Here is a 15,794-nt window from a genome sequence, read left to right as displayed (position 1 = left end):
ATGTTTTCTCCTTTTCTACTGATTATTTGGGCTAACATATTGCCTTATATGTTACTTTTTCTTGGAAATGTGGCCTCTATGAAATGAATGTAGATGCTTCTAGCCCATTGATCACTGAACTCTGTTCCTAAAGGGAGTTGATACCCTCTGTGGCACCCTCATCTGGAGACAGACGTCCTGAGTTTTATCTATTTTCTTCTGTTATGAGTAAGCTATTTAAACTCTTTGTGTTTCAGTTTTGTCACCTGCAAAATTGGGATAATAATAGCTCCTACCTAATAGTGCCATAGTGTGAAATAAATAACATGACATATAAAGTGATTCGAAAAGTACTAGACACAATGTAAGGGCCTGAATTATGGGTTAACGCAATAAATTATAACTGCAATAAACTGATCAGTGGAATACCATTTTATTTGCCATTTTTATCTTGGCTGACTTGCCAAAAAGTAATAAAAGAATAAAAGAAGGTCTGCCAGATACTTCTGGGAAACAGTTGTCTCTCTTTAAAAAGAGAGAGATGACTGGTCATGGTGGCTCCTGTCTGTAACCCCAGCACTTCGGGAGCCGGAGGCAGAAGGATCGCTTGAGCTCAGGAGTTTGATACCATCCTGGGCAACATAGTGAGGCCCCTGTCTCTACAGAAGAAACACCAAAACAGTTAAGTGGGCACGGTGGTGCATGCCTGTGGTCCCAGCTACTTGGGAAACTAAGGCAGGAAGATTGCTTGAGCCCTGGAGTTTGAGGTTGCCATGAGCTATGCTTGCATCATTGCACACTCCATCCTGGGTAGGAGAGCGAGACCATGTCCAGAAAAAAAGAGAGAGAGAGAGAGAGAGAACTGCACAACGAAAATATTTTTGTGCTGCTCTCACTATAGATTGGAAGTTTTCAGGTGTGGACATGATATCTGGAATTTCGGCAGCCACCTTTGGCCCTGAAGAGACAAGAATGAATAGAAAGCCAGGATCCCAAAATACCCCGACTGAAAAGGAAAGTCTGGTTTCCTGATGACGCCAGAGATCTGTGGACGCAACTTGCATTGACCTGACTTTGCATTTACTCTTAAGTACCCAGTAACCATAACTATCATTAACCTGTTTGTTAGGTGTGCCATGTCTTGCAATCAATGTGTCCTAAGTGATATAATTCAAAAGCCAGAAGGGGTAAAGACATCCCAAGGGATGCAGGAAAGGTTTTTCAGATGTGCCATCACTCCCCCTCCTCATTCCTGAAGAGAGGCTTCAGGAGCAAACCGACCATAGCATTCTATACAAATGTACAAGGTTGCAATCGGCGTCTCCTTCATTCTTCCTTCCCTCTTTCTTCCTTTGCTGGCCTCTTTTCTGCTCCTCAAGCACACTAAGCATCCTCCTTCCTTAGGACTTTTTCACTTGCTATTCCCTCTGCAGAAAGTTACTTTCCCCAGATGACCCACGCCTTCCTCACTCATGTTCTTCAGGTGTGCAAACATCACCTGGGAGACAGGCGTTCCGTGTGTAAACCAAATCAAGTGCAAGCACTGCCCTCACTCTCTATTGTCCTTGCCTTGTTTTATATACATTGGCACAGTCATCACAACCTGATAATTCATTGTTTATAGCCCCTTCCACCATATTATCAACTCTCAGGAACTTTGTTATTTATTTTTTGCCGTATCTCCAACATGTATAAGAGTGCCTAGTACGTAGAGGGTGAACAAGAAAACTTTGTTGAATAAATTTCTTCAACAGACATGGATGAAACACCTATTAGATACCATTTTATACACAAAATACATAAAATAATTATACATTTTATGTATAAAATTATACATAAAATAATTTACTAGATCTGATGAGCTATCAGTTTTATACAGTTAATGTGAAAAGTAAAGATATCTTAAGGGAAGCATAAAAATCATATTCTAGATATAGAATAAAATGCATTATACTACTTTAAAATGCATTCACCCTTTGAAATAAAAATATAAATAGCAAAGAATTAGTGGTGATTAATGACAGTTGGTGATTTATAAGAGCTCCCTATTATTGCAAATTCAATGCTTCACCAGCTTCTGAATTCTCAGACAGATATGGATTAATTTCTATTGACAGAAATAGCAAAGTCTTTATTCTTGGGTCTGAAAAGGAGTTTATTTTAGACTAAGATGTTTATGCATATGATTCATTTCCTAAAGCCCTGAATATTAAGACATTCTATGGTGTGTTCATAAAAACCCTGCTTTGGAATCTCACTTTGGCATTATTTGATACCTGTTTTCAGGGTCTGTACCTTCCTGGGCTTTTGACCCCAAACCTGACTGTAAGATGCTGAAAAGCAGACACTACACCTTTACATTTCTTGCAGGCCCACAATGCATCCTCAAAGTGAACACATGTAAAAAGTTGGCACCAGGGATGTGCTGAATCGGGAGGAGGTACTGCTCAGCGGATGAGACCTAGGCATGGAGATCAAACAAATCAAGGTGAGATTTCTTCTCTGCCTCTTACTATCTGTGTGACTTTAAGCAAGACCTTGTCTCTTTAAGCGTCAGTGTCTACACTGACAGAATGCATGTAAAAAAATCAATATTTATCTTCTTAATTCAATCAAATCTATAGAAAAAATAAATAGATAAATACTGTCTAAACAAATAATAGCATTCTCTAATTCTGATTTTCTCCAAATGACTATTTCGTCTTCAGTTACACCCTCTGACTTCCACAGCATGGATTTTCTTCCGGAAAAATTTCCCTTTAAAGCCTGCCTCGTATCACTTCTAATAGCACTTTCTTCTCCTTTGCATTTTCTGAGTATTCTCTTAATCTGAGGTTCTCTATCAAGTTTTGTCGTCTAATTTCTATACTTTAGAACATTCTGTACTCATCCAGTGGACACTCCTATGAGGACAATTCAGAGAACTGGATATCTATGAACTTTTTTTTCCAGCAAGCCACAGATCTATACTTAATAAGTACGATAGTGCCTTAAAAATACACAATTTTGTACACATGTACCTCAAGGCTTGACATTTGGGTCCTTGTTAGAAATACATATGCTTTCTACTAATACTTTTTAAACTATGCAAGCAGATAACAACACACCCAGAACACAAACAACAAAATGTTTGCAAATAATTGGTGTAAAATGCCAGGAACACTTACGCATCTCTTTCTTGGTTTGCAGACTCCTCTCCGAAAAAAAGAGTCCAAATGGCTGACGTGCCATGGAGAAGAAATCTCTACAAGTCGCAGCATTAATTAATGTGACATGGACCTTGCAATAGAGAAGCCAATTCTTAAAATTAGAAATCAATTTCTGACCCAGGAAAATGAGTTGGAACCAGGTAGTAACCAAATATCTCTATGGAGTATTCTTTCTAAGACAGGTGGGTGAGGTTTGTAAATCTTTCAGGCTAATTAAACCAGTTAATTTAATGCAAAACACAGCTTTTTGTTTTAAGATTTTTTTTTTCCATTGAGAATCTTTCAGCAGTTGGTGATTGTCTCTGAGACTTTAACATCTTTCTACTTTTATCTGCTTTATTTATAATATTTGTATACTCCCCAGTATAGCTCTTTTGGGGGCAGATAAAGGGGCAGGTGAATGGCTGGGCTCGTAAGCACAAAAATAACATCCATTCTATATCTACATTTATGTCTCTTCTATGCATTCATATCTATCTATCTATCTATCTATCTATCTATCTATCTATCTATCTATCTATCTTCTATCTGTCATCTATCAATCGATTTACCTGCCTATCTCTCCTGTATCTGTCTTCTATATCTACATTCATACCTTTTCTATATTTATACCTTCATTCCTATTTGTGTTTGTGTATTCTACAGATATATCTACTTTATATATTTTACATCTGTATCTAAATCTGTATTTCTCCATCTATGTAAGTTTTTCGGTTCTCCACATTATAAATCCTGTTATGGCCTCAGTGGTGGACAGAGCCAAAAAAGGATTTTGGAGCCAAAAAAAAAAAAACATGCTTTCAAATGTGATTTGCTCGTAAATATAGAAATAGTGCAGTTTCACCACTTCAAAAATTACCTGCTGGGCATTTTTTCCACCTCTGAGGAGGGGGTTTGACTGGCAGTGAAATTGATGGCTAAAGAATTTAAAATGTTTCTTATAATTCTTCTTGAGGAGAGATCTCACCTTAAATCCTGCTGAGTTGATCAGTGTGTTTGCATTATTGGGATATTAGAGTTTAAAGTCGCATCTGTTGTAGCAGCTCCCTAGTATGAACTTCCTCAGAAGGGAAGTAGAAGCTGAGCTTAAAAAGAAATTCCATCACCTCGAAGTAAGGCCACATTCGAGGTGTCTTTCAATGCTACTGATGCATCACGCCACTTGTCTATTTTATCTCTAGCTAGAGAGAGACAGATAGGTATCTATATCCATAAATTATCTATCTATCTATCTGTCTGTCTATCTATCTATCTATCTATCTATCTATCTATCTATCTATCTATCTATCTGCCTACCTATACATCTATCTACCTACCTACCTACCTACATACCTACCTATACATCTATCTACCTATACATCTCTCTACCTGCCTACCTATATACCTGTCTATGTATGCATGTATCTATCTATCTGCCTTCCTACCTATTCATCTCTCTATTTACCTATCTACCTACATATCATCTATCTGTCTGTCTTTCTGTCTATCTATCTATCTGCCTACCTACCAACCTATATATCTATATATCTATCTGACTATCTAGTTGAGAAACTGGGCAGGCAAAGTGGTTAATTTAAAGCATAAATTAAATCATGTTGTTCCTGTGCTTAAAAGCAACATGACTTCCCGTTTTGCTTAGAATGAAATCGAAACTCTCCACCACGACGGGCCGGGCCTGTGTGACAGCTCCTGCTTCTGCTGTCCACTTTGTGCCCTTCTCCTTTGTCCATCCCTACAGCCACAATGGGTTTCTCTCTGCACATCCAGTAACAGAGAACTTTTAGTCGGCATCAGACTTCTTTGACAAGGTGACAGTTTAACTAAAGGAATGCTGCATGAAAAGAATCTGGCCCTGCAGCAACAGGGCAAAGGTTTTTCAGCCTTCGAGAGCAGCTGGTGGAAAGGTCCTGAGGGGTAAGGAGCCCAGCAGGCATTGCAATGCCCGTTGCAACCTCAGATCATTCTGCATAGTGCTCTCCAAACACTCATCGCTATCTGAAACGATCTGGATGATTTGTTTGTTGTCTGCCCTACTCATATAAGTTCAATGAAGGAGGAGACTCTGTCTTGTCTGTGTCATTGCCCAGGACCCTCAACCTAAACTCCTGCATATGACACACTAAGTGCTCACTGAATGTCTGGAGAATAAAGGAGCTGCGTGATTCTCTTTCTCTTTCTTTCTTTCTTTCTTTCTTTCTTTCTTTCTTTCTTTCTTTCTTTCTTTCTTTCTTTCTTTCTTTCCTTCTTTCCTTCCTTCTTTTTTCCTTCTTTCTCCTTCCTTCCTTCCCTCCTTCCCTTCCACCTTTCTTTCCTTCTTTCTTTCTTTCTTTTCTTTGTTTCTTCTTTCTCTTTCTTCTTTCCTCTTTCTCTTTCTTTTCTTTCTTTCCTTCCTTCCTTTCTTTTTTCCTTCTTTCTCCTTCCTTCCTTCCTTCCTTCCCTCCTTCCCTCCCTCCCTCCCTCTCTCTCTCTCTTTCTTTCTTTCTTTCTTCTTTCCTCTTTCTCTTTCTCCCTTTCTCTTGAGACAGGGTCTCACTCTATTGCTCAGGCTAGAGTACGGTGGCATGATCATGGCCCTCTGCAACCTCCACCTCCTGGGTTCAAGCAATTCTTCCACCTCAGCCTCCCAAGTAGATGGAACCATAGGTGCATGCCACCATGCCCAGCTAATTTTTGTAGCTTTTGTAGATATGGGTTCTCACCATGTTGCCCAGGCTGGTCTCAAACTCCTGGGCTCATGTGATCCGCCTGCCTCGGCCTCCCAAAGTGCTGGGATTACAGGTGAGAGCCACCGAGCCCAGTGGGGCTTGCATCTTTCTATGCACAGATTTTCCAAATTCAACCTAGGTAAACTCGTGGCTGCTCTCCATCCCCGTGTTCCCCACCTATTGCTGGTTTCTTTGCAGAATCCCTTCTCTTGTTGCCTCTTGTCTCTACCCTGGAGAACCAGGTTCACCTCTTAGCTATTACACAGCCTCCCCTCATTTCCAGAAGTAACTATAACCCTTTGAACACCTGGTTGGTATCTCTATTAGCTGCATTTGCTTACAGAAATTACATGTCTGGGTTAGAATTCTTGTTTTTTCACTTTCTGCATAACTTTGGGCAAGGTGCTCACTTTCTGTAGTACTGTTTTCTCACCTATACAAATAGAGAGCATAATAGCACTTACCCCATAATGTTGTTAGGAGGATTAAGTGAGTTAATACATAGTCTACCCACAGAACTGCAGGCCGATGTCATGGTGGCCCACGAGCAGACCCAAAAAGGACCCTTGAAGCTTAAAAGCATCACAGAGCTCAGCATCACCAAGCAGAAGAAGAAAAAGAAAGACCAAGACAAGGTGAAACTCAAGGAAGTGATGGAATGAGCAAAAAGATTAAGGAGCAGAAGCAGTGTGGCCAGGACAAGTGGACTCCAGCCCAGGTGGCCTTCAAGAATCCGCAGAACAAATGGAGAGGATCCTGAAGAAAGCATCCAAAACCTCCAGGCAGAGCGTGGAAGACTCCAGCTGGCACCTGCTGCACACACTCCAGGAGCATGACGAGGTTCCGGCAGCCAGCTGGACGATGTGGCCTCTGCCCTGGGGATGGAGCAGCAGCTTTGGGAAGTGGGAGTCCATATTGGAGTTATGTCTGTTTCCTTTGGTATTTTCTAGAAACATTGCTTTGCATGCACCCTCGAATCTCCTCCTGCGACAGTGCTTTTCAGAGCTGGGCACCCTCATTCTGGAACTTGATGAAAGTGAAACAGTCCTCTTACTCAGTGTAAGTTTCTTGGTGGCACACAGAAAGTACACCTTTTCGTGTAAATGGGAAGTTTTCAAAGCTTATCCAGAAGTAAGGGCCACTTTTGCGTCCATGTCTTGTAAAAACGTTTTTACCCTCGAGCTGTGTCTCACCCTCTGAGGCCAGCCAGCTGTCTTCACCGGGATGAGATGAACTGCAGAGGATGAGGGGCTAATGCCAGCATGACCTGCAGTGTGCAGACTCCTGTGAGACCCAATGTGGGCTCCCTTCCAAGCATCCTCCAGTTGTTCCCTGCAGGACCCAGGAAAGCCACTTGCAGCTTTGTGGTCCTCCAACGGCGTCCTCGGCCACCTGGCCAGTGAGACAGTGCAGCCTGATAGAAAAGCAGCCATCTAAGGCAGGGATGGACCATGTGCCTCATCCCTTTCCGGGTTTGTCCCCCTAGATCCACCTTCCAAAAACTACTAATGGCCATTGCCCATTGATTGCCACTTTTCTTTGTAATGAAGCTCAGACATGGGCTGCCTTGGCCCTCAGCTCAGAACCCCAAGGAGCCTCTTGAGTTTACTCAGAGTTGACAGATCACATGGGGCTCTTTGGCATCCCTGTGTCCTAAGGACACCTCAGGGGTGACAAGACCAGGACAGAGCCCCAGCACAGACAGACATGGGTGCAGTCAAATGGTAGAGCCCAGGTACCAGTGCTGGAGGGCCAGGAGGGCCTGTGTGTGCCAGGTGAGGGTGCACCTGCATGTGCTATTGGGAAAAATGGTATCTTTGGGGAGAAATAGCCTCTGTTAATGTAGATATTTAAAGAATAACAAAGGCAGAAGAGAAAACCCAAGTGTGGAGTTTGGAGTTGTCTGCAAACTGTAGAATAAAGCAAAAACTAGTTATTAAAAAGTGAGCTCATATAGACAAATAAGTTAGAAAATTGATGTATTATCATAGCTTGATAGATATTTGCTTTTAAAATTATAATTATAAAAATCATAGTCCTTTGAATCAGCAGTCTGTATAATCTTCACTCTCATCAGACTAAAATACATTTTAGTACAAATGAAGGGATGGCATTTCATTTATTTTAGAATATTTTCTTTTTTTTTTTTTTTTTGTTGAGACGGAGTCTCGCTCTGTCACCCAGGCTGGAGTGCAGTGGCCGGATCTCAGCTCACTGCAAGCTCCGTCTCCCGGGTTCACGCCATTCTCCTGCCTCAGCCTCCCAAGTAGCTGGGACTACAGGCGCCGCCACCTCGCCCAGCTAGTTTTTTTTTTGTATTTTTTAGTAGAGACGGGGTTTCACCGGGTTCGCCAGGATGGTCTCAATCTCCTGACCTTGTGATCCGCCCGTCTCGGCCTCCCAAAGTGCTGGGATTACAGGCTTGAGCCACCGCGCCCGGCCTATTTTAGAATATTTTCACAGAAGATTTCGTACATCTGGCAAAATGTAATTATATGTTAAATACATATCTCATTTCCACATTTAGTTTATATGAGGAAAATTATTTGAGGTCAAAATTCCTCTTGAAATTCCTTTAAATCAACTGTAAATTATAGAGTATGCATGTATTTGTGTATATAATCCTTTTAAGTAATAACTATGCCTCTCAAAGTGTTGAAAGTCACTGAATTAGACCAAAAATTTAATGAAAGAGAAAACAACACACAGATAGGTAAGACGCTGTCCAGTCCTTATCATGAATCCGGCATACTGGAGAAGCCACACGTGTTCCTTCTTGCCTGCAGGGTTGATTCCATTGGGTTCCGCTGCTGACCTCAGCAGACAATCCTAGATGATCTTGTTGTGAAGATTAAGGAGATCATAGACAACACCTTGCTAAGGATTGAGTTTTAATGCTGGTGCTTTAATTATCCTTTCATGCTACAAAACCATGTGAGGCAAGGTATTAACATCTAAGTTTTTTTTTAAGCATCAAGAATTCCAAAATCAGGTACAAAATCAAAAGGCAGATTTTCAAACAAAATCTTTGAAAAGTGGTTCTTTAATGCTTAAAGGATCTCACCCTTTTCTAGAACAAAGAAGTGTCAAGAGAAGTGAGCAAGAAAAAATTTCTTTGGACAGAGCTTGGTGAAGAGACATCTTTGTGTTTAAAGGCAATCTTGAAACTCATGGGCACTGTGGTCTGGGATCTGAGTCCTGCTTAGGATGTGTGAGGCTCAGAAAGGACTGGTTTCCTGTTGGATAAAGAGCTGGGAGGTGCTTCTAATCCTAGAAGGGACCTGGGCTCTCAGAAGGCACTGGAGGAAGGAGGCTTCATGTCCTGTGCACCAGAAATGGGTAAGTCCTGAGCTGACTGTGACATTTGGCATTTATTGTCCAAAGAGAGATGTGTTTGAAAATGAGCATGTTTGCTATTGATAATTATGCATAAAAAATAGACAAGGCTTGGAGTTAAGCCAGGCAATCAGAACTCTGTGGTCCTCTAGACATGCAGAGAACTAGCCTGGAGCCATTGAAAGGGCACCCTTGGAGGGCAATGTGGCCTGGGTAGAGTCAGAGGGGGGTGGATGAACAAAGAAAAGCAGTTGTGGAGGTTCAGGAGGGGTCTGCAGAAGCACACTATGCATAGCTCAGGGGGATTGCCATCTGAGTGCCCGACAGGGTACCATCCAGGAGCCCAGAGAATGAATCAGACTGAAACTTCCACCAGACCAGAGACCTCAAGCCAGCTGAAGACAGTATGTCACAATCCCTCCTATCTCTTTTGTGTCCTTTCTTCCCTTTCCTTCCCCTTCCCCTCCCCAACCCCGGAAAGATTAGAAACCCCGGAAAGAAGAGAGGGGAGAGAGAAGAGAAACTTTCCCCACCATTTCCCACCAAAGTCTTCCAACTTGAGCTGGGAAAGGAAACAATTTAACGTAGAATTGTATTTGAAGTTTTCTGTGATATTTTGAATCGATTATTCTAATTTAGACTGTTTGCAACTTTTGGGGGAACACAGGACTACTATTGACCCTAAGAGAGGGGGTGGAAAGTCCTGGGCTAGCTGAAATTTTCATCCATTTACAGGAAGGATTAACTCATTGGAGAAAATTTAAGGGCTCAGGGAGACAGAATAATTGCATTTTAATGATATCCCATAAAGTGCATCTTCAGTGTACCTATTACTAGTGATTTTCTTGTGTTTCCATTCCTCCTATTAACACTTACAAAATACTGTGTGAATCACTTTCTTTAAGAAATACAACTATGATACGACTTCAGCTTACTGAACACATGTTGTTTAAAGTTCAAGGCATTCATGTAAATGCTTTCATTCATCTAATTCTTCTTTACAATAAAAACATAATCCCTCGGGCTTATTACACAGAAAATGCCCCTTAAAACATTTTGAAGATATTAAGAAGTCTGATGTATATTAATATCTCCCTCAGCTTCCTACAAGTCAGTTTCAAATACTCTTTACATTTTACTTTCAGGCTTCAGATTGTGACAAGGGGGTCAACTTGGTGAATAGAAAATTACCCTGCATTGAAAAGACTGCTGCTGGATCCACATCGTAGGTTCAGCTTTTATGAGCAGTGGGGCTCAGGGGAGGAGAGATTTACTAAATACATGATCTGGAGGAAGTATAAAGAAAATAGTAATAAAGAACAATGCCTTGAAGATTGTTAACACTGAAAGTTGTTGGCTGAGTTTTATGCTATCATTTAGGATTTTTTTTTTCATCTTAAGGACAGAATTGCAGCAGGAACCAACCGAGAGCAGAAGTTGTCAGGGGCTGTTTCTGGGAGGCTGGGTGTTGGGGGTGGAGGTGGGGAAGGCAGGGACCTGAGTCCCAAGGACTAGAACGAAGCCAGTGCCTTCCTCTTCCTTCCTGCTGATCTCAGCTTGTCTGGTCTTGGTTTGGACTCCTCTGTTCCCACAGCAGTCTTCTCCACAAGGTTAGACAGCACCCATCTCTCTCTCCAGCCTTCGTCTCTGGTGGCAAGGCTTTCACTCCAGTTTTAAACTTTAAAAATCTAGAGAGAGTCTCAGGCCTGGACCGGTTTCCATGCCTATCCCAAATCTATCCTGGGGGAATAGGCAGCTAAGACTGTCCAGGTTGGGCCAGGTTCCTCCACGGGGTCAGAGGAAGGATGGGGTGCACGCTGCTGCAAAAACTAAAGTAGAGGTTCCTCTTCAAAGAGACTTTCCTCCCCATCTAACTAGGAATAAATAGTAACTTCTCTTAGAAGCAAACTTTATTCAAAGATCTGTGCTAACATTCTTAAATATCTGCCAGCCGTAATAAAGAAATCAGTGTACTTTACGTTCTTAGCTCCCACAATTTAGCGTAAATATTTCCCCTGGCATACTTACACTGGACCAAGCAAGCATTAGGTCGTAGCCTGTTCCTCTGCCTTATTTGGAGGTGTTTTTACCTTTCTCAGCATTCCACAAGTTACTTCCGCCCTCCTTTGTTCTCCTCTGCCTTTGCCTCTTTTAAGAAGTTCTAAGTTACTAGCCAATCGGGACAAACACAGAATGTGAGGTCCCGTTCCAGCCAATGGAAAATGGACACAGCAGCAGGGTGGATGCGTCAGGTTATAAATGACCCTGTCTCCTTTGTTCAGTGTCCTCTCGTGGCAAAATTGCTGGCAAGTGTACTCTTTCTGCAGAAAGTAAAAAAACGGTCTTGCTAAGAAAATTCTTTTTATGTTCAAATGCTACTTCTTTGCAACATCAGGAAACAAGCATTTCTAACACTGCCAAGAAAAAGGAGGAAAAAGCCTTAGAGTAGGATCAAACAGAAAGTTGGAGAATATTAGATGTCAATGTAAGTCTACTCAATAAGCCTCTGAGTTTCTACCAGAGGCAGGCAGATACTGCTGATTGCTAAGGATCCAAGGACAAGAAGGGAATGTGCATACCCCTTGCAGATGGCACCCATTCACTATGAGGAACAGAGCTGTCACCCAACAACCACAGCACACTGTGAGGAGCTAGCGTAGACATGTTAGAAAGCAGCATTGTGGCAGCTCTCAGAAGGGGTTAGTGGTCTCTGCCCTGGGCAGGTAGGCGCCAACGACATCCTAAGATTCTTGATTGAGGTCTTGTAAGATGAGTAACAGTATCCCAAAGACAACAGTAGGAGTGGCTTCCAGACAAGGCGTGGAATGGCATGGCCGCAGGCAGTACCTGAATGGTACCAAATTTTGGGATTCAAAGGAGTAACTAGGAAAATAGAAGAGTCACACCTACTCATGGATAAATGGGCAGGTGTTAGCACGGAGGGTACTGCCGCCACGCTAAAGAGCTGGCAACTTGTTTCTGAGCATGGTTAAAAGATAAGCTGGTGATACGACTATCATGAAGAATAGTAACAGGGCCTCATAACTGTGGGCTCTGGATAGGCACCGTGCTTTGTGTGTTTCACCCTGTGAATAGGTGCTGTTCTAGTTCTTTATTTTATTTATTTCTTTTTGAGACGGAGTCTCACTCTGTCACCCAGGCTGGAGTGCAATGGTGCAATCTCAGCTCATGGCAACCTCCACCTCCCTGGTTCAAGCAATTCTCCTGCCTCAGCCTCTGGAGTAGCTGGGACTACAGGCACAAGCCACCACGCCCGGCTAATTTTTGTATTTTTAGTAGAGACAGGGTTTCATCATGTTAGGCAGGATGGTCTCAATCTATCAACCTTGTGATCCGCCCATCTCAGCCTCTCAAAGTGCTGGGATTACAGGCGTGAGCCACCGAGCCCGGCCGGTGCTGCTCTAGTTCTTACGGTGCAGGTGAGAAAACCAGGCTTAGAAGATCTGTATGCTTTATCCAGGATCCCTCAGCCAGTAAATGGCAGATCTGGAAAGTCACTGCACTACACTACACAGCCTCTTGAGAAAGGCAATGCATGTGGCAAACAGAATATAGAGAAATACTGAAAATGAGGCATTATTACTTTCAAGCCAACGTCAGAAACAAATAACTAACATGCTGGACATTTTAGAATATGTGAGCTCACAATTTGCCCTATGAAACTCATCAGCATTATCTCAACTCCTCAAATGTCCATTTGAGTGGGGTGAATTGCAGTTGTATTTGTTTTACTATGATTTCTGTGAACTATGTTTTGAATTTCAACATTTCTTCATCAGAGAATAACCAACAATGATTTCAGGGAAAGAATAAGTTCCACTTTCTTACTAAAACTGGCTATTTCTTTTTTATTTATTTATTCATTTATTTTTATTTATTCATTTATTTTTCTGTTACCCAGTCTGTGATCTCAGCTCACTGCAACCTCCACCTCCCGGGTTCAAGTGATTCTCCTGCTCTAGCCTCCTAAGTAGCTGGGACTACAGGCATGCACCACCACACCTGGCTATTTTTTTCTTTTCCTTTTTTTTTTTTTTTTGTATTTTTAGTAGAGACTGGATTTCAACATGTTGGCTAGGCTGGTCTCAAACTCCCAACCTCAGGCGATCCACCCACAGCCTGAGGCCTCCCAAAGTGCTGGGATTACAGGCGTGAGGCACCATGCAGGTCAAGAGCTGGCTATTTCTTAAAGCATGCATATGTATGTAATAACAGTTCATATTCATGGAGCACCTGTTCCATGCTGAGCTCGTTAGAGGTGGTCTGCATCTGAATTGCTAATTAGCTGTCAAGGACTTAAGTGCGGTTGCACAGAAAAGGATTAATGTACACACACAAAAAACAGTTCCCGATTATGACTGAGCATTGTGGCCGGCCTTGAAGAGAGCAGGAAAAGAAAAAAGAAGAAAAAAAAATGGGAGAAAGGGTACACCAGGATGAAATAAGCCAGCTAAATAAGCCACCTTAATAATCAGAAGTTGACTTCTGGAATCCATTTTTAATGTTAATTATTGATATTTTGAGTGCTGGGATTACAGGCGTGAGCCATCGCACTCCGCCGGTGTAGCTATTTTGAGATTTTTTTTTTTTTCACGATGGTAACCAAAGAGGAAAAATGTCTAAGTGCTAGCTTGACAGCATGGAGATTTTTTAGGGGTCGTCTTAGTTGTCTGACTTCTGAATTTTAAATATTTATGGAAGCATTAATAAGAAATCCGTCTTTGCTGCTGATGTTAATGGCAATGCCTGATCCTAAGGCATAGAGTTCACCTCGGCCTTAGAACCCCAAAGAAAAATTCCATTTGTCTCTGGAATAAGAGGCACAATTATAGGGAGGAAAAAAAAATGCCTGCCTGACTCCAGAAATTCTTTCCATGGAGAACTTTCCTGATTAAGTTTCTAAACAAGCTTCACTGCAGATGTTCTGGGTATCTCTGTATCCATTTCTTACACGTGTTTTCTGAGATGTGCTAATTTTTGAGAAAACACTCTCCTCCCTACCTTCTCTTTTCTCTTAACTGTATGGTATATATAACCCATGCCTTTGGAAGAATCAATTATATGCTTTGTGAAGCCTTCAAGACAGGATATTGGTGAAAAATCAGGCAGCAGAGCAGGTGGAGGGGATGTACTAGTCTCTTCTCATGCTGCTAATAAAGACATACCCAAGACTGGGTAATTTATAAAGAAAAAGAGGATAATGGACTCACAGTTCCACGTGGCTGGAAAGGCCTCACAATCATGGCAGAAGGCGAAAGGCATGTCTTACATGGCAGCAGGCAAGAGAAAGCATGTGCAGGGGAACCCCCCTTTATAAAACTCTCTCTATAGATCTCATGAGACTTATTCACTGTCACAAGAACGAGAGTTTCTGGGCCAGAGTGAATGCTTTCATCTACCTCAACCTTTTGCATTAGTAATACACACAGGAGGCTGGAGAAATGGAGTACTGTCACTCAACTTACTGTTTTCAGCTTCTTAAATTTTTTTCCCAAGTTCTTCTCCTTAATTCCTACAGTTCCAAAATAGATGTGGGCCAAAGATGATATTTACAGCTAAGCTGCTCAGGTGCCTCAGTGAAAAGAATGAAAACTCTCTTACCTCTCCCCACAGGGCCAGCCTATTTGTAGGTATAGAGTCTGGGCTGTCTAAGCAATGCGAAAGGAAAATATCTTGGGCCTTTTCAAGCTGGGAACTGCTTAAGGCAAACCTGCCTCCCATTCTATTCAAAGTCACCCCTCTGCTCACAGAAATAGATGCATATCTGATTGCCTCCTTTGGAAAAACTCAGAAACCCAAAAGAATGCAACCATTTGTCTCTCACCTACCTGTGACCTGAAAGCTCTCAGTGGGGGAGGGGGAAGCTTGCTTTGAGTTGTCTCTGTCTTTCTGGATGGATCTAATGTACTTCTTACATATATTGATTGACAGCTCATGTCTCCCTAAAATGTGTAAAACCAAGCTGTGCCCGGCCCACCTTGGGTACAGGTCATCAGGGCCTCCTGAGGCTGTCACCAGCGTGTCTTCAACCTTGGCAAAATAAACTGTGTAAATTAACTGAGACCTGTCTCAGATTTTCTGGGTTCACAGAAATTTTACACAAAAGGGAAAAAGAAGTTTCCTTTAGTAAAAATCCTTGTTAAAACATCTCCCATTGCATCTTAAGGCTGCATATTTTCCTTCCTATCATGTTGGTGAAACTTTCTGACGGCCCACTTCCATCTGAGAGACAGGACTACCTGGATTTCCTAGGTCGACTAAGAATCCCTAAGCCTAGCTGGGAAGGTGACCCTTCTACCTTTAAACACGGGGCTTGCAACTTAGCTCACACCCGACCAATCGGATAGTAGAGACTTCACTAAAATGCGAATTAGGCAAAAACAGGAAGTAAAGAAATAGCCAATTGTCTACTGCCTGAGAGCACAGCGGGAGGGACAATGATTGGGATATAAACCCAGGCATTGGAGCTGGCAACGGCAACTCCCTTGGGGTCCCCTCCCTTTGTATGGGAGCTCTGTTTTCACTCTATTAAATCTTGCAACTG

The 15,794-nt window shown here is 42.2% G+C and overlaps 1 protein-coding gene across 1 annotated transcript in view; it reads right to left on the bottom strand.

Annotated features, from left to right (window-relative positions):
• Positions 1 to 15,794, bottom strand: part of LOC105545855 — an 82,697-nt gene that overhangs the window by 3,219 nt on the left and 63,684 nt on the right. Inside the window, 3 exon segments of the mRNA XM_011988894.1 lie at positions 2,333 to 2,440; positions 7,087 to 7,167; positions 7,169 to 7,285. Of these exon segments, the coding sequence (XP_011844284.1) occupies positions 2,333 to 2,440; positions 7,087 to 7,167; positions 7,169 to 7,285 (306 nt within the window).

This window comes from Mandrillus leucophaeus, unplaced genomic scaffold (genome assembly GCF_000951045.1).
Source record: "Mandrillus leucophaeus isolate KB7577 unplaced genomic scaffold, Mleu.le_1.0 Scaffold34, whole genome shotgun sequence".
Taxonomy (NCBI): Eukaryota; Metazoa; Chordata; class Mammalia; order Primates; family Cercopithecidae; genus Mandrillus; species Mandrillus leucophaeus.
The sequence above is the reverse complement of the archived record's forward strand: the minus strand, read 5'-3'. Positions and strand labels throughout refer to the sequence as shown.